General features: G+C 41.7%; 1 protein-coding gene across 2 annotated transcripts in view; it reads right to left on the reverse strand.

Annotated features, from left to right (window-relative positions):
• Positions 1-4,603: 4,603 nt before the first annotated feature.
• The window catches only part of LOC121933065 (neurogenic locus notch homolog protein 4-like), a 37,746-nt gene continuing 23,169 nt past the window's right edge, over positions 4,604-19,180 (reverse strand). Inside the window, exons 18-33 of one of the 2 annotated variants that reach the window (XM_042472288.1) lie at positions 18,449-18,575; positions 17,605-17,744; positions 17,272-17,466; positions 16,260-16,409; positions 15,902-16,081; positions 14,889-15,005; positions 13,188-13,337; positions 12,339-12,554; positions 11,787-11,891; positions 11,504-11,648; positions 11,095-11,312; positions 9,880-10,098; positions 8,692-8,798; positions 7,561-7,714; positions 6,782-6,881; positions 4,604-4,785 (exon numbers count right to left, since the gene is read on the reverse strand). In XM_042472288.1, the coding sequence (XP_042328222.1) occupies positions 4,686-4,785; positions 6,782-6,881; positions 7,561-7,714; positions 8,692-8,798; positions 9,880-10,098; positions 11,095-11,312; positions 11,504-11,648; positions 11,787-11,891; positions 12,339-12,554; positions 13,188-13,337; positions 14,889-15,005; positions 15,902-16,081; positions 16,260-16,409; positions 17,272-17,466; positions 17,605-17,744; positions 18,449-18,575 (2,423 nt within the window). In that variant the 3' untranslated portion in view covers positions 4,604-4,685. Of the gene's footprint in view, positions 4,786-6,781; positions 6,882-7,560; positions 7,715-8,691; positions 8,799-9,879; positions 10,099-11,094; positions 11,313-11,503; positions 11,649-11,786; positions 11,892-12,338; positions 12,555-13,187; positions 13,338-14,888; positions 15,006-15,901; positions 16,082-16,259; positions 16,410-17,271; positions 17,467-17,604; positions 17,745-18,448; positions 18,576-19,180 lie in introns of those variants that run through there. The other variant, XM_042472289.1, reaches the window with a different exon arrangement.

A 19,180-nucleotide genomic window follows, 5' to 3' on the forward strand; every position in this document is an offset into this window, starting at 1 on the left:
TTGCATATATACAAGTCTGGTTTTAACTCTCTAATACTAACTTAGCCACACAGGCTATATATATCACTCAAGAAATTATGTAACCCAAACGCCTCTTTCTGAGTCTTGCTTACACAGAGTCTCTCCTCCCTAGACTCTCCAGTACTAATACTGTCCCTCGCTGGACCTAACAGACCCTTCCTTGGTCTATTATCAAAATACTGTTCCCTCAATCCTAACTATCTCCCCCATTGAACTCCAGCTTCATCCCTCAGGATTCAAAACCCTAACTGATTCAACCCAACTGCCAAGCAGAATCTTCAAACTCCTCAGCCAGCACCTGATTAGGGTCTCTGGCTTCTGATTGGCTGGTTTGTAAGTCAGTTCGTCACAGGGGGTTCTTCCAAACCAGAACCTGAAAAAGTTACTTTTTTGGATGACAGTTCCCAGATTCACCCTGCCATCCTTTTCCCTGAAAAATCCCCCCAAGCTATTTTCCACATTTGTTGCACCTTGATAGTTCTGTTCTTGCATCACTTTTGGCTACATACAGCTTTTCTATCATAGAACTGATTTCATTGTCAGAGGATAAGATGATGGCAATGGTGATGATAATGATTAAAATAATACAGACTGGACCTGAGACTTTCCGAATATATTCCATCTGTGTGTTGATTTTGGCATCTGCAAAGTACTGTGGTGTTTTGGCAGAAGGCATCTAAACCTGAATGTACCTGCTGGGCATGGAAATGGAGAGGAGCTTCCTTGGGGACAGAAATGGCCTCGAGGACAAATATCTCCCAGTGTACCATCTGTTGGGTTGGGTACGGTGGTGTCCCCAGTGCAGTAGAAGCCAGCATCACAAGGACCTGATGGAGCAGCCAGTTCTGAAGATGCACAGTAAAAACCTAGAAGGAGAGGAGCAAAAAGTATCTCCAGAACCAAAGCCTTCTTGGGACTTCTTGACACCAGCTGGATTTTCCTGCACCATCAATGTGAGCCACTATAGGCTATAGTATCACTGGGATGATTCTAACGTATTGATAGAAAGAGACAAAATCTAATGGAGCTCGATTTGGCCCCCGAAACTTTTCCATCTTGTAATGTCTGAAACAAGTTATGAGAATTTCTACCAGGGGTTGGAATCATCATGAAGCCCCTCCAGATGTTGTTGACTTACAAGCCCTGACTAACATAGCCATCAGTGAGAAATGCTAAGAACCATCATTCAGCAACAACCAAAGGGCCACCTGAATCCTGCCCTTGACTCAGAGGTATATAATTATTTTGCAAATAAGACTTTTGGAGAAGTTTTGTATTTCAGGGCCTGGGTTAAGTGTGTCCAAGCAGAAGAAAGAGAGAAAAGTGTAGCTGAAGACCTCATAGAAAGAGAGGGGGAAGCAAGCTCTCCTCTGAATTTTTATGGACATCAGAATCTTTCATGGATATCAGAAATCTCCATTTAGGAGACAACTACTTATGGCTTTCTGATCAAGATAAAGGAATATGGAACACTGAGATGAAACACTGTTTTATGAGTTAACAAGAAATACATTTACCTGGAGTGCAAGGGACAGGAACAGAAGAACCCTCTGGACAAAATGACCCAGCTTGACACATTTGAATTAAACTAGAGGTTTGTCCAGCAGACCCTGCCAACAGAATGAAAAAGCCTGTGTATAAAAAAGTCAAGAGCTATGACTTTTTATGTTACAGAAAGTAAATTTATGCACACAACCAATCCAAATTCTGCACCAAGAATCGTATGGGCTGTGTAATTTATACAAATGTTGACATTTTTCCCAATCTGTATTGATTAATCTGTTTATTTACTTGTAATCATTTTTGCATAATGTATCTTTCATTGTTATCTGGCTTTGCTAGTTATGGAAGTCCAGAGCAAGTAAAGGCTCTCATGGCCTAGAAACCTAATCCTAGAAACCTAATCCAGGGACATCTGAGATTTCTGCAAGCACTGTGTGAAACAATTTCACACACACACACACAAACACACAAACTCAAGAGCACATATTAACTAAAACTTTTAAAAGGCTGTGGGAATAGCTGTCTCTGTAAGCTTGCCTCTCCAAACAGTGCCACATACACTGTGGCCCTCAATGTCAGCATGTTAACATTTCAGAGGGGAAAAAATGGTGTCCCCCTTCTATCCATCTTTGACTTGGCACAGTCACTCCATCCTGGTATCCTCTTTGGTGTGTATTTGAATATATTTACCAGTACCATCTTTCCCAACCAGCACTGTTCAGCTGACTATGGATTCCCACACATAGAGAGCATTAGTTTGGGGAAAACTGTCCTACTGCCACATTTTGGTTTTATTGTATTCTTGGCCTAGGTGGAAATATTCCTTCCCATGCAATTCTCCAGAATATCATGATGTTGTCAAATGTCCCTGCAGTACCTGAGTCATTTACTGGGAAAACCGGCTTGCCTGACGCTGATCCAGGTGGGCAGTACCATCCAGGATTGCAGGTGCCATCTGGGCTTATCAAGCCTGGTTTGGAGCAAAACATCCCTGGTGGGCATGGCTGGCATTCAGAGACCGTCTTAATGTTCAAAACCTCACTGTAGGTTCCCCGAGGGCAAGGGAACTGTGTTGCAAACTTTGTGTTTCTTGGGCAATAATGTCCTAGAGTGGGAAAGAGACTGGTGTTCACAATGAATATAGAAACAAAATACATTGAACCAAAAGTATATAATCATTTTTTCAAGGTGAATGTTAAGATGCTAGGTAAAAACACTGTTAGTGCCTCAGACAGGTTCCTACTGAAGGGTATATGCACCGCAGGGACCTTGTAGAAGCTGACTTATTTTCTCTATATAAAACAGTGGTGTAATTAGGTATTTTTTAAATATGGACTGAATGGTGTTATGGAGGAGGAGACTCTTTAGATCAAGGATGGCAATATCAGGAGGACAATTTTTAGAGCTTTGAGTGATTTCAAGATAATAGAAGCTGAAAGGATAATTCTACAGTCTGAACTCACCAGCTGGACAGTTTGTGTAGTTAGCTGATCCAACATCACAATATACACCTTCGGGGCATTCCAGGCATTGGGCCATCCCCCAGAAAGGGTTATAACTCCCTGCTGTACACAACTGTGGCCTGCCAGTCCCCAGTGGACAGAAATAGCCAGGTGGGCACTGACCCCCTTTGCTTGTCATCTGCAAGTGTAAGTGCAAGCCATCAGTGTAGAAGCCATGGGAATGCAAGTGGACAGAAACATTTTAAAGAGATCTCCTATGACACAAAGGCATAATGTGCTGAGTTTGTAAACCTGGACTGAAATTTAAGGAACAGCACTAGAAATTCTCCAGGTAGTAGCCTTGTTGGATCAAATGTTATCTTTCCATAAAAGGTACACATTTTCAGATCATACACTTCTGTGCAATAAGTAATTGCATTTTTTTAAAAAAAATTATTCTGTTTAATAAAATCTTGTTCATCCACAAAGAATCATAGAATCATGTGCCTCTCGAGTATCTACAGTAGTTCTGGAGCTAGGGATATTACTGTTATGGGTGACATAAATTCAGACATATTTGTGTCTGTGGTGGCAGTGATAGAACAAGCTGGAATTAAATATTTAGTGGCCCGCATCATGCAATGGCTTGAATGTTGAGACACTAGAAGAACAGGGTTTGAATCCTTGCTCAGCCATGGACCCAACTCCCCCTGAGTGCCCTTGGGCAAGCCATACTCTCTCAACCTTAGAAGAAGGTAGAAGCAAATGTCTCTCAAGAAATCTTGCCAAGAAAACTCTAAGATAAGATCAACATAGGATGGAGTTGACTTGAAGGCACATGGCAACAATAGTGGAATTTTAGAAGTTAAGTCCACATAAGAGACCTCCGAAGCAGTGGAACAAGGTGTATTAAGACAAGACCTTCTGAAGGAAACTAGGAGCCAACAAAAAAAAATACTGGAATAGATAGAGGGAATGCCAGTGTTAAATGCTAGTTCTCCCTTTCTCTTTCCTTCCCCAACATTACAACAATAATAGGAACCTTGCCAGAGCTTACTAGTACAGGTCTTGGAGAAACACTGCCTCCACTGCAGTAGAACCCAGCAGCACAGAGACCAGAAGGAGACGAAAGTCCTGTTCCATCACAATAATATCCTGCAAAGGAACAAAAATACAGGACAGCTTCTCAAGATACATGGCTGACAGACATTAACAGGTAAAGCCAAATGAATGAGTACATTGTCATTTTATTTAGGGAAAAATGTGAACCTACATTACGTAATAAAGTTCTAGTAAAGAACTTAATCATTAGCCAACCATCTCTGGAGTAAAGACAGACTGCCCTTGTGACCAGTTTAAATATGCACCATCCTGGGAAATGCCTGCAGGATCATTCACCTTGTATATCCACCTTCAACAGTCTGGCACCCATTGGATGTGTCTGACTATCATTCCAATCATCTCCAACCAACATGACTATCAGATGATAGGAATTGCAGTTCCAAATTTGTGGAGAATGCTGGGTTAGAAGAGGCTGCTGTATCAGGCATGTTAAGATCTTAGTTGTTCACCACCTTCACCATACCTGCAGGACAAAGGAGGCAGTCTTCAATCTTGGTATTTCCTGTAGAGTTACTGTAGAAACCACGGGGACAAGGCTGGGGCATAGCAGACCCTTGTGAGCAATAATGGCCTTTGGGGCATACATTTCCAACTGGTTCATCTGTAGGCGTTGGGGTGGATGATCCTGTGGTGCAATAGTATCCAGCTGAACAAGGGCCTGTGACATGAGGGTGACCTGGCAGGGCACAGTAATGGCCTGGGAGATGCATTGGAATCCATTGTTGGCATTGTTCCATCAATGATGTTGCATTGAAATGGTAAAAACAATACAAAACAGAAAAGAATAAACATTTCATAAGGAAATATTTTCAAACAAACAAACATTATTGGGGAACAACAAGACAGGAATTACTGGGGACTGGAAAAATGTCTTTGGGAGACGCACGTGGCTTCCATGTCTTGTTATTCCTTCTGTTATGTTAAACAAACAAATACAGTACTCCTAGGCAGAAAATAGAAATTGTTAGGAGAACCTGTGAGTTCTGAAGTTTTCAATCATTTCAGAACAGGGATGGGTTAGCGCACCATGGAGACCCACTACCAATGCACTTAAAGGGATCTTTCATCACTTCCAGTGCACCAGTTTTGACTGGATGGGATTGGAAACAGTTTGGAGGAGGACAGGGGTAGCAAAACTTGAAAGCAGTTTTCTTCCATTTGTCTGCCTTTCCAGGTGAAAAATCACTCAGTAACTGGGCCAATGGGGTGAAAAATCTGGGAGGTTTCTGAGACTGTCAGGTAGCTTTGAGAAGCTAAAAACTGAAGTCTGGGCAAGTTTCCTAAACCCTTGTTTTGGAATTACATTATGTTCCTGCCTTTCTCTGGGTAGTACAACCGCCACCACCTTCCCATATGGACTCTTCCTTGCACCAGCCCAGAAAATAATTAAATGTGCATTCTTGTCAAAATAAACATTCAATCATCTGAGTTGCAATACCCACCAGGCTCACAAGAAAAACAGAGGGACACATCACTGCTTCCTGAGTTTGCATTGTAAGTCCCTCTTGGGCATGGAAACTGAGTTTCTGACACAGTCCCAGGAGGGCAATAGTGTCCTTCTGGACATTTGCTCCCAGCCAAAGATGAGGAATTCTTGGCACAGAAATACCTACATCCCAGAAAAAGAAAGAGTAAGAAGAGGAACCCATCCAAGTTCTATGAGCAGTGCTCCAGATTTAGCACACCAGAGGATTGGCCTGATGAGACAGAGGGAGATTCCTTTTATTTAATAAGAGTACTTCTGTATTGTCCCATAAATTACATTCTTCTCAATGGTTAACAATAATATTTAAAAACATTAAGTAATACATATAATAACCAGGCTTCACTTCAATGCATGTGGGCCCATCTGCTGCACATTATGAGCATTCTAATGCCATTATAAAAGTTATAAGCAGTGAACTTAATTTTATCCTCTTCCCAATTCCTTTTTCCTTGTGTGTTGTGTCTTAAATTTATATTATAAACTTGAGGGCAGAGGCCGTCCTGTGACATACAGTATCATATAAGCTTTTTTGGCTCAAGAGGAGGCTATTAATGCTATTGATAAATAAATAGTGCAAAGAAAAGTCAAAACAATATAAACGTATAACTAGTTCTAGGTGTGGTACAGACAGTGCTAATGCGCCATGCTGGTGCCATACTAGGCTTAAGGTGCCATGCAGCAACTGCACGGTCCCTAACCCTAGTATGGCATAGGGCCATAAAAATTGCGGCGACCTGTATACATGGGTACCACCATTGTTATGTAAGCGCCGTGTGGCATCCACACATTGCTGCATGGCACTTATGTAACCAGTGTGCCAATGGTGCACTTGTTACGCTGCCCCTGCGGCTTTAAAAGAACCTGCTTTTTGTGGGTTCCTTTTCCTCTGCAGGGAAGCCACACAGTTTGGTGGCTGCGACTTCCCTGCGGAGGAAAAAATGCTGCCACCAGCCCGGACAACATGGAAGGGCCATATTTCAGAGGAAGGAACTAGCAAAACCACCTCTTGAGTATTCCTTGCCTATGAAAATCCTATGAAATTCATGTGGCCACCATAAGTGATGAGGCACCTTGTAAGCAGGCACATACATACAAACACACGAGAGAGACTTTTCAGTATCTTTTCAATGGCTGCTGTTCAACTCCCCCCCCCCCCCCCCCCCCCTCCCTTATACTATGTTTTAATAAAGAGCATTATTTTCCTTACCCAGAAGGGCAGGTGAGGCAGCTGCCTTGCCTTGGCAAAGGATTGTATTGCCCAGGCGGGCATGCCAGTGGAACAGCTGTGCCTTGGGGACAAAAATAACCTGTAAGGAAAGCAACACATTACAATCAGCACAGCAGGGCCCTGCTGAGATCCAGACAAGAAAGCACCACTATAGAAAAAGTAAAATCCTCTCTCAAAATCATTGACAGAGGTCACTGAACTCCTTGAGACTTTTGTAAGTTTAAAAAAGGTTTCCAAAAGGTGTGTGATGGGTGTGTTTCTCAGTTCTGAAAAATCAGAAGGCTTTTTCATGGAAAGCATGTGCTGAATTATGGTTTAGTTATGAATTAGACGCAAGGCTATGAAAGTCCATGCTACCAGTGTCTTTCAGATAATAATAATAATAATAATAATAATAATAATAATAATAATAATAATAATGTTATATCCCCCCTCTTCCGTTTGGGGATCGAGGCAGGTAACAAGAGAGTTTATATGATACACAATATAAGAACAATAAAACCCACAAAGTCTCAAAGTGTGCTACAAATTACCTTTGCATATTGATTTTCCAGACTAACATGACTATCTCTTTGAACTGTGCATAAAAGAAAGGTTTTCAGCAGTTGCTATTATTCATAGAAAACAGAGGTGAGGTTTGTTTTTCCCCACTGGTTTATACCCAGCACCATCTTCAAGAAAGAAAGGGTTCTCAAGTCCTAAGAAACTGCCTGTTATGACTTCTCTGGAATTTTGCTTTTGAGTAGGATAAGAGCTACCTGTAGGACATGGGCCTCCACTATGGTCCAGAATTGGTGGATCAGGAACCATGGAGCCCAGGGTGCAGTAGAAGCCTTCTTCACAAGGTCCCCTCACAGTTGTCAAGCCAGGAGTGTCACAGTAGTGACCGGGGAGGCAATGGGTGCACTCATCCTATGAAAGATTAATCAGGCCAGTGATTCTTTATTTAAAAAATAACATTGTTTGCCCATTTATATTCTCTTGGAAACTCAGTTGGTTGTAGTTTTGATTGTTTGGAGACTGTGGTGGTGATGGTGGTGGTGGTTGCAATAACCATCATGGTCATCATCATTATCATCATCATGACCATCACAATGCTCTGCCTTTCCTCCAGTGAGCGCAAGGTGGCTATATGCTTCTCCTTCCCACTTTACCCTCACAAAAGCCCATTGTAACAGCACCCTCTCTGAATTGTCTTGTGGCAATAATGCTTGGGGTTGTTGTGAAGGTAACTAAATATAGTTACCCTCACAACAATCCTGTGCATTATTGCTTCAAGATGATCCAATGAAAGTACAACTACAATGATGCAGTTTGACATCATTTTCACTGCCATGGCTTCACTCTACAGAATCCTAGGATTTGTAGCTTTGTGAGGCACCAGTATGCTTTGGCAAAGAAGGTTAAAGACCTTGTACAACTACAAATCCCAGTATCACATAGGATGGAGCCACAGCACTTAAAGTGGTATCAAATTGCATTATTTCTACAATGCAGATGCATCCTCAGTTTCATGACTCCTTCAGGAGATTAAACTGGATTTCTCTCATCTCAGTCCTGAATTCTAACCACTATTCAACACTGGTTCTCTATTAGTTCTGGAAATAAACGAAATGGCTTCTGTGCACTGTCTTTATTATACATTTTGGATTAAAAAGAAACTAAGTGGAAGAATCTGTGTGACAGAACTGTGTGTGACAGAAAGGCAATATGTTTGGTATAATATTCTGGAACGTAGCTTCCGTTTAAGAATGATTAATTTTATGTGACATGCGCAGGTTCAGCTGTTTGCTGAGTTTATATCCAGTATAAATTATACTCAGGACGGGGCATAATTACCAATTCCTATACGAGAGATCTGTAACTATATTTGATATGCACAGCCTTACCTTAGAGCTAAGCTTGGTCCTAGCACCAAATGTTCCTACCGGGCACCGCTGTGGAATAGCTGTACCTCTTGGACAGTAGTGGCCAAAAGGACATGGACCAGCATCACCTATGATCAAAGTGAAGGGGTGATAGGTTATAAAAACATTAAAATGTTCCCTGACATACTGGAAGCTTCATTTTCCAGGGGATCGCCCCCACTTACTCTCCCTGGTTATATTCCCAGATGCAGTTGATGTGTTAACTGCATTAACTATTATACTGACATTCTTGGATTGAAATTTCTCATCCCTGTGTGGCTAGTCATTCTTATCATAGCTTGTGATAAGGTAGTTAAGGGAACTGGGCTGAATCCAGGTTTAAGGGGTTATAGAGTTTGTTTGCCTGTATCCCATAGTTTTTGGAGATCCTTATAATGGATCTGGGGGTGAAGGCTTTCAGGAACAAGCCTAGATCATAGCCTGCACCTCCCTCACTGTCAAGTGGTAAGGAGCATCATAATAGCTTCTGCCCATGAGTATTTCTCATAATGTCATTGCATGAAAGGTGGAGACAAGTGATCATCAGTCAGACCATCCGGGGCTTGTATCAATTGCTCTATGCTGGGCCCAATTGGTTCTATTGCAAACAAAAATGTGGCCATCTCAATCCAGAAATGTGTATGTGTATAACTGTTATTCATGCCTTTTACTCTTGAAAACAAAGACAATCATAATAACAAGGGATTACTTGGATTTGTCAGTGTATAAGTGCAAATGAATAACGTGGATGAGCAGGATGGGAAGAAGGGAAGATTGGAGCTAGGGATGTGTTGTTGTTGTTGACTGCTCTTGAGTCAACTTCGACTCATGGTGACCCTGTGGATGAGACATCTCCAAGACTCCCTGCCTGCCACTGCTCTGCTTAAGTTTTGTTAGCATGTGTTTGTGAAAATATTACAAGTGGGGGACTATAACTCTTAACAAATTGTTTTTAAAAGTAACTTACAAATTCTCATATGAACTGGTAGAGTCCAGAGTCAGTCTTATCATGCCATCTGCTGTTTATGCAGACAAACTGGCACAGAAGTGAGCAGCTCAGATACGTTTGCCATGTTTGAAGAGCCTTCAGGCTAGTTCTTAGGAAAAAGAGAACTTCCAGAAGAGTAAAAAATAAAATATCAACATTGCTTTAAGTAAAAAGGTCCATACCATTAAGGTGGGTGTCAGGATTAGGTTGATCTGCTCCTTGGGTGCAGTAATACCCTTCCCAACATGGTCCTGTGACATCAGTTGCATTGTGATGCATACAGAACCTCCCTCCATCACATGTTCTGCATTCAGTTTGATGAGAGACCCCTTGGTTAGGACCATAAGTTCCAGGGGGGCAAGGCTCCCAGTTTAAGCCTGTTCCTTCAGGGCAGTAAAAGCCTGGAAGGGAAAGATATATCAGTATAGAAAGTAGAAAGCTGTGAAGGCAAAAAAATGTACAACTTCCTATTGTTAATGTATGGCCTCCCATGTATACAGATGTCAGATAGGCAGACAATGGAGAGATGGAAGAGATGCTAGGACATAATCTGAAGACACATGACACAGCACTGCAGTTGTACATCTGTTTATGTCCTAAATCACAACAGACAACAAAATATGGCTGTAAATACAATGTTAGAAAAATGAATTACACAACACTCAGGTCAAGTGGTCCATGCTTAGTTGTGAAGCTATCTGGAAACTCTACTATTATGGCTTATAACATAGTTTCTTAGTGCAACCACAACTGAGTTCTCCTGACATATCTATGAACAGTGTGGGATTTTGCATAAAAGAGTCCACCACAAATGCAGAAATGCCATGATGGGATATGGTTAACCATAGACAAAGTCAAGACAGTTTTGTACACTCCAAGGTTTGAGGAATCCCCCACAATTCTAAAGGCTTGACAGCTTTCAAATCCAGCAAATCAATATGGCATTCCAGATCTACACTCACATTTTAAGAAATCTCATAGTTCAACCAAGTGGATCACAAAACACAGTGAGCCGATAAAACAATAAAGAAGCAGAGTGTATAAAAGCTATTCTTATGAGCAACAATAATGATGACTGGCATCTACTTCTGGGTTTGAAAAATTGACGTTTTTAAATATATGTGTACAAATGTGGGAGGCTGAAATCTATTTAAAAGCCAAATTGCCACTTATAGAAGCTCCCTGGAGAGACAATTCACTGTTTTGCTTTGTTTTTAACAAGGGGAAAAAAGATGTTCTGGTGAACCTGGAGGGATTGGGAATCACAAAAACACATTTTGAGGTTACATGCTTCCCAAGCACTACAGTTTGTCACCCTTGGCTTAAAACCAATAGAAGACAATGTAGAGAACTCTGCAAGGAGAGAATTCCCAGCCTTTTGGAAGCCAGAGACTCACCTTTGGGACACAGCTGTGGCAAGTGGCCAGGGATACAATACTTCCCCTCTGGACAGGTGTGACACCATTCTTCTCCATGTGTCTCAGCCATGTAGAAACCAAGGGGGCAGGGAGTGGGCCGATCACTACCAAAGGGACAGAAATGGCCCACAGGACATGGAGCACCTGAAATTCCATCTGTGGGAGTAGAAGTGATAGCTCCTGCAATGCAATAAAACCTGCCAAAGGTACAAGAGAAAAATAGCTTTGTAAACAACAAGAGAGGCAGAGGAAGAGGAGAGTTCTGGAATTCGTATCTTATCTTAAATCTCCTGAAACAGGTAATCAGACAGGCAAGTGGATAGAAGATATCTAAATCCTGTGAAGATATCTAAATCTCAGGAGCGTTGGCTATGTATTCTGATCATACCCTGCTGCACAGAATCCTGACGGGCCTGCAAGACCAGTACCATTGCAATAATGTCCTCCAGGACAGGGCTGGCAATTCTGGAGGTTTTGATTCCCTTCATTACCAGACCAAGTTCCACGTGGGCAGGCAGATGGAGTGAGAGTTCCTAAAAGAACAAACCAAGAATGCCCAGGTTCATTTGGGCACTGGATGAAAACAGCAAAAGGATACTGAAGAATATGCAGAGGAGTAAAACTTGCTAGCTTTCCACAAAAAGCCAAAGGAGAAAAAAAGTACACCCCACCTGAAAGACAGTAGTGTCCAGGAGGGCAAAGACGTCCAGACACACCATCTGTTGGATTTTGAATCTGAGCAGCTCTCTTGCACCAATACCCAGCAGAGCAGTCCCCTGGAAATAAAAAGAGCATTGCAGACTCCTTGCTGGTTTGAAATCTGAAATCAAGGCAGACTAACTATCCCTGATTTTATTTTAGTGTGTGTGCTCCACGATATGCATCTGTTAATATACAGATGAGTGCTGTTGTTGTCTTAAGGAAGCTCCACTGTCACCTAAGCAGCTGATATTCAAAAGCACATGCTCAGAAATGTATCAAGCACAAACCAGAAAAAGTAGAAAATTTACAAATTCCTAACACATCAAATCCCTTTCTCAGCAGAATTATTATTATTATTATTATTATTATTATTATTATTATTATTATTAAAAACAACTTCCCAAGCTCTGATAATCACATACAGAATGCACTGTTAAGATGTTAAATCTTCTTCCGAAAACATTTCTGACTGTCTTTTCAACACATTTGTTGACTCATTTCTGGATGCAGAAGCAACCTACCTGTTGGAGCTGCCAAACCAGGAGATGAACAAAATTTTCCTGATGGGCAGAGTTGACATTCCTGGATGTCCTTTAGCCTCTGCTTGGGTCCAAATGTCCCCGAGGGGCAGCTGTATTGTGTAGACCTTTGTGTGCCCGGTGGGCAGTAATAACCCTGTGGGCAAGGATAGAGGGTGAAGTCACTGATGGGTCCTTGCTGGTTCTCACAGTAATAGCCTGCAGGGAAAGTTGAAAAGGTGTTGGAGAAAAGAGAGGACACTAAAGGAATGGCAGAGATATATGGTCGGCCCTCCATATCCACAGGTTTCTCATATATATATATATATATATATTCCAAAAAGGAAACTTTGATTTTGGCGTTTTATATAAGGGACACCATTTTACTATCACATTGTATTTAATGAGACTTGAGATTCTGGTATTCACAGAGGGTCATGGAACCAAACCTCAGTGGATACCAAGGGTCCAAACACTGTCTCAAAGAGTGTAAATTTAGGTACACTCGCAAACATATGGACCTTGGAAATGTTTTAGAATTCCAGCTGCAAAAACTCACCAACCCAGTGGTTCCTGATCTTTGATCATCCAGATATTTTGGATTTCAGATCCTATAAGTCCTGACTGTTGGCCAAGTTGGCTGGGGCTTCTGGGATCTGAAGTCCAAAACAAATGGGAGACCAAAGGTTGGGAACCCCTGCCCTAACCAACATGGAAGCCATACTGGCTGGGGATTTCTGGAAGTTGTCCAGAAAAGTAATTTTCCCAAAGTCTGCAAACATATATCAGTTATATAGTAATTTGCCTGTCCTGGCTACCTGCAAAGAGTATCCATTTGCCAAAGTGGTTTACCTTCCCAGCATTCTCCAGTGGGGGCTTTCAATCCCGATCCTTCACAGTAAAACCCAGAGGGACAGAGCTGGCAGTCTGAAACCATACTTCTCCCTAACAAGTTTGAGAAGGTGCCAGTTGGACATGAAGTCGGTGATGGAGACCCCACAGCTGGCAGGAAAAACATAGGAATGAAAAAATATATAAGGAAAAAATATCAGACAGCTGTTAAATAGAATTAGCACAATCACTCACTCTCCATCTCTCTGACAGCTGTCTTAATATGCTATGCAATGGCTGCTTTTAATTTAATTAAGCTTTTAAATGATTTCCCCTTTTTATTATTGGTTTTATTGCGCTGTTTCATTATGCATAAATGAGAGAGATTTGGTTATAGGGTGACTCTTAGGTGAAAATAAATAAAATGCAAAACACTCCTTACAGATGTCCCTGTTCTTTTCAGACAAGAAAATAATTCAACACCTGATAACTGTATTTATCTAGAACATTTATAACATGTTTGTCCTTCAAGCTGCCAGGAGTTGAATCAGAACTGTAGCGTCAAACTGAAAACAGCAAAAGCTGAAACCTCCAAGTCCATTAATGTAAATCTTCCCGTGGAACATAGTGAGGTGGTAAAACAGAAGATGCCATCTATTTACTTGGTATTTATTGGGCATTTACTGGGGATGCAAATCTTTGGTTATTTTTCCTTTCCTCTCACTTGAGAATTAAAACTGTCTAAAATACATTCCCCACTAGATGAGATTATGATAATTTTCTGCAACTGCAAAATGCAATAGAATTTTTGTCCAATTGCACCAAAGTTGTTTTGTTGAAGGGATTTTTCCAAAATTACCATCTTTTGTGTTAAATATGTCATTTCATGCAAAATATCTTTGCCCGATATACAATTTTATTTCTTAAATCTTTGTTTTTCAACTATTGCTGCCTCTGATAACAGCAACAATGAAAGAGTGCTCATACTTTATCTCTTTATCTGTACCGTAGAGGCATTATTATTATTATTATTATTATTATTATTATTATTATTATATCATCGTCATCTCATGACCACTTTTTCAGTGAGGTATACTGACATGTCAAGTCATCCCAGTTTATTGTGCATTAGATTATTTATTTATTTAATATCCCCAAAAGTTACTTTTGGTTTATCGTTTCCAGAATCCCCAAGCAACATACTCAGTGTTCATGGTGACTGGGATATTCTGCAATTTATAGATCCATCCCCCCAAAAAGTAATTTTGAACCCTTAGACTGTTTGCTAAGAATTTGGGCGGGGATGTATTTCTCCAAACGCTGGGGGTTTCTTAAGCTTTCTGATACTTCCTATTTTGAGCAAATGGTGTTGGTCTGGGTGCATAGAAAATGAGTTCTTGGACAATGTGCCAAATATATATGAAGATTACCATAGTTATGTATTGCTGCTCCACAGATTAAGACATGCAGCCATGAATTCAAACTACAGGAAAATAGACCTAAATGTTGGGAAGAACTTCTTGACTGAAAGAGCTGTTCAACAGTGGAACATGCGGCCTTCAAGCATGGTAGAGTCTCCTACTTTGGAGGTTTTTAAACAGAGGCTGGATGACCATCTATTGAGGGTGCTTTTATTGTGTCTTCCTGCATGGCAGGGGATTGGACTGGATGGCCCTTGAGGTCTCTTCCAACTCTGTGATTCTATGAAGAACAGACACTCACAGCAGTAAGTCCCTTGAGGACAGATGTTGCCCGTAACTCCATCAGTTGGCTTGGGAGCAGATGATCCACCTGTACAATAAAATCCAGAAGCGCATTCCCCACTTGGAGCAGACAGACCTAGAGAGGGATGAGAACAGAGAAACATATTACAGACTGCCAAAATAAAGCTGCTTTGGGTCTCTTTGGAGGTATGCTGTTTAAATGATGCATGCATCCTAAGAATCCGGAAGCTGCACCAAAGCTGCACTCCAGTGCTTAGGAATGGAGTGTGGCTTTGGCGTGACCTCCGGACTCTTAGAACCCATGCATCATTTAAATAGCATACCTCCAAAGAGACCCAAAGCAGCTTTATTTTGGCAGTCTGTAACAGGCCATAGATCCTGTGGTACTTAACATATGTTCCAGCTGTCTTTCCATCTTTGCACACAAGTTAACTTAGCTGCTGTAATCATATATAATAGCAGCTTTTAATATTTTCTTATTTATAGATATACAAATACTTTGGGACTATAAACTTCAAATCAGCAAAACTTTAGAAGATCATTCTAAAGGGAGGGATTAATAGGTATGATAGCAATTTAAGTTCATAAATGGTAAATCTGATGCTAATTGGGTCTTTGTGTGTTTTGAAACAAAGACCTTTTTTCAGAGGGGGTTTGCCATCCTCTGAGGCTGAGAGAGTATGACTTGCTCAAGGTCCCTCTTTTCACACCAGCTTGATGGGGGAGGGGGGAGGGAGGAAAAGAGATCTCTTAGTTTGATATTGGTACTGAGGTTGAAACATAATAGTAGAAAAGGTGCAATGATTAATGTGTTGAATTTGCATAATCATAACGCAAATGATCAATATGCATAACTATAATAATTTGCACAATATGCAAATCAAATGCCTGGATATGAAGGACTGGAATACAGCAACTCTAGACCCAAGGCAGCCTACAACATGTTCAAACATTTTCCTTCACTCTACTTAGTCACTGCATTCTAGTGCAACTGCCTATTTTCCCCTTTACCTGGTGCATTGCAGTAAAACCCCGGAGGACAGAGAATGGGCTCAGGGCTGCCTTCCGGGCAATAAGACCCAGGGGAACATTTCGCTCCAGTGGCTGTGGCTGGGCAAAGACAGTTGCCATTTGTGTAGTTGTCCAGATCAAAGGGCTGTGGGGTCCAGGCAGCAGAGATACAGAACCAGCCTTCTCAAACAAAGAGAACAACAACAACAACAAAAATCTGGTAAAGATGGTAGGAAAGGTACAAGAGAAAAAAGGTGATGGTGGAAAACAACTTCATTTTGCTCCCCCCCCCCTTTTTTTGGCTTAAGAATTGTCATTAGTCATAGAGAAGTTTCTGGCTTAGATAACACAGCCTTACCTGCATCACACTTCCCTGACACGGTTGTTAAGTTTTCCTTTCCACAGTAGTGTCCTGGGAGGCAGGGTAGACAGCTATCCAGGCTCTGGGTCATAGGATCTGGGTTGTAATAACCCCTTGGGCAGGGAAACTCAGTTGCAAACCTAGTTCCTTGGAAGCACAATAAAACAGACAGCACTGCAATGACCAAAACATTTGGCAGACAATTCTTGCCTTGTGCTTAGGGCTTAGTTCTCATGGAAGATGATAAAACTGGGTCTGGAATGCAAGCAGAGGCTCATAAGAACTAAAGGGGAACTTAGGCTGCATCTGCATTGCAGAAATAATGCAGTTTGATACTGTTTTAACTGCCATGGTGTGATGCTATGGAATCCTGGGATTTGTCGTTTGTTGTTGCACCACAGCTCTCTGACAGTATCTCGCAAACCTGCAAATATCAGGGTTCCATAGCATTGAGCCATGGCAGTTAAAGCAGTGTCAAAATGCATTTTCTGCAGTGTGAATTAGCCTTTTGTTCCTAATTAAGGTTGCCAGACTGAAAAGCTGGAAAGGGCTCTTCTACTTTTAATGGTTGTGCAACCGACAAGTAGGTTGGTCATTAGGTCCATCCTTGATGCTTCCTCAAGCAGAGTTGAAATGGACAGAGAGGGGCATTTGGATACAGACAATCAAACTAACACAATGTAGAGGACTCATTTGTTTCTGGGATCTTGTACTACTATATTGCTGCCAGGAGATGGCACTGATGGATCTGGAACAATTTTGAAGCTTTGTAAATTTGCTCCTTTATTTCCCTTTGGAAATCCAGTTCTCTTCTCACTTTAAAAACCAACAAGCAAAAACAATCTCTCAAGTTAACTTTAAAGGCTTTGCTCTCCAAGGTATCTAAGCAAACAGACTTCCTCTATGGCATTTAAGAATATGATGCTTTCTGGCTCCATGAGATTCTCTCTCTTTTTCTTTTCCTTTGGACCACAAACATCAGTCACATTAACAGAATGGCACATCTTACCTTCAGGACAGTAGAAGCCAGGTGGGCATGCAAACCCACTGTAGTCTGTGGTGTTTTCAGGGCAGTAGTAACCAGCTGCACATGGGAAGCAAGCAGGTTGCCTCGTGAGGTTGTTATAGGTTCCCACGGGGCAGGGAAGTGGGTGACTGGTCCCCTCTGGACAAAAGTGGCCCATGGGGCAAGGCCCCCCATGTTCTGAAAATTGAATAGTTGAAAAATACATACTTAGGTTTCTAGTTCTCAAGATGATAGCAAAGATTAGAGGCACAGCCTTGTTTTATGGCCTGTGTTTCCTTTGCAAAGATAAGCAGCAAATCAAGTCAACATATTCACCTGTAGGGGAAGGTGAGGTAGCCCCAGGTAAGCAGTAGTAGCCAGCAGAACAGGGTCCGGAAGGAGCCGTGAGACCAGCGGAGAGGCAGTAATGACCAGGTGGACATGCAATGCAGCTTGTCTCAAGGGAGAGATATAGTCTGAGGAGAGAGAAACATCAGTCAATTTGGTTCTAGGATTGGGAGAAGCCTCTCTAAATCCCTTCTCCATCACCCAAACCAGTAATATCTCGGTCTGGACATTTCAGAAAGCACAATACAGTATTTGGTCAAAATGCAAAAGCCAAAGTCCTGACATCTGGTACAGTTCCCCTCCACATTTGCAGCTTTGACTTTTGTGACTTTGATTATTTGCGAATTTGAGTAATATGTTCTCTCTAGGAATCTCTAGTTCCTCCAGCACAACTGTGCCAGAGGTTGACCATAGAGTTGTGCTGGAGAACCTCAACATTCCTAGGTAAAACACTTCTCTGGGCATTTGTAGCAATAGCATTTTAGCATTCACATTTCTATACAGCTTAATAGTGAACTCAGCACTCTGTAAGTGGTTTACAATTTATAGGTCCTCTAGCATGATTCTATGGTCAACTTCTGGAAGATGCTGACCATAGAGTGGTACTGGAAGACATGTTCTCTTAGGTAAAAGGAATAGTGGTGTTTTTGTTTTGTTTTGTTTCGGTTTTTTGTATTTGTGGTTTTCCCATATTCATGGGAGTCCTGTGCCCCTAACCTCAGTATGTGTGGAAGGACCACTGTATTTATAATCTGTTCAGTCAATCCCAGAGGATTGCTAGTCATCTGTGTACCTGAAGGGGATGGGATATCTGAGCATACAGCATCCATACCTGTCTGAGAAGGTTCCTGCTGGGCAAGGCAGAGGGATTCTAGTGCCAGTTGGGCAAAAGTGTCCTGGAGGGCAAGGACCACCATCACTTGTGTTGATGGATCCATCAGGGTTTGGGACACTGGAGCCTGAATAGAAGCAGAGAGCCAAGGCAAGGATCATCCGAAAAGTGTAACTGGGACCTACACCATTGAACCCCGCTAGCTCAGAGCTCCATCTATAAGAGCAGCCTTTGGTTGCTTTGGGGTGGCATTGCAGAGGTACACTAGAGAAATGTGCTTTAGATATATTACATAAGTAATCTGCAAAGTTATGTTCAAATTCTGATTTTTGTATTATACACTTATGTTATGCCTCCAGGAATGCTACATATTGAAAAGCTGAGCTCAGATCATATTATAATGTCTCTGTTGGCAGCAGTTAGCAAAGAGTGATGGGAACAGAAGATAAATTAAATTTCATACAGGAATCACAATGGGATCTAGGAAGTCACCACAGTTGGTGGCCACAGCAGTTGCCCCAGAGGAGGTCCAAACATTATGGTGGGGATGAGGATAAGGGAAAGCCCTCACATTGGATGGTAATGGTTGTGGTATATGGAAATCCACATATTTGGTGGCAATGGAGGGATAGGTAGAAATCCTCACAGTTTGTGGCAGTGGAGGTAAAGGTAGGACTGTTTTCTCCCTGCAAGCTGCCAAAGACCTTTTCGTATTGGCAGGTCATTGGCTCT

The sequence above is a fragment of the Sceloporus undulatus genome, chromosome 6, assembly GCF_019175285.1.
Source record: "Sceloporus undulatus isolate JIND9_A2432 ecotype Alabama chromosome 6, SceUnd_v1.1, whole genome shotgun sequence".
NCBI lineage: Eukaryota > Metazoa > Chordata > Lepidosauria > Squamata > Phrynosomatidae > Sceloporus > Sceloporus undulatus.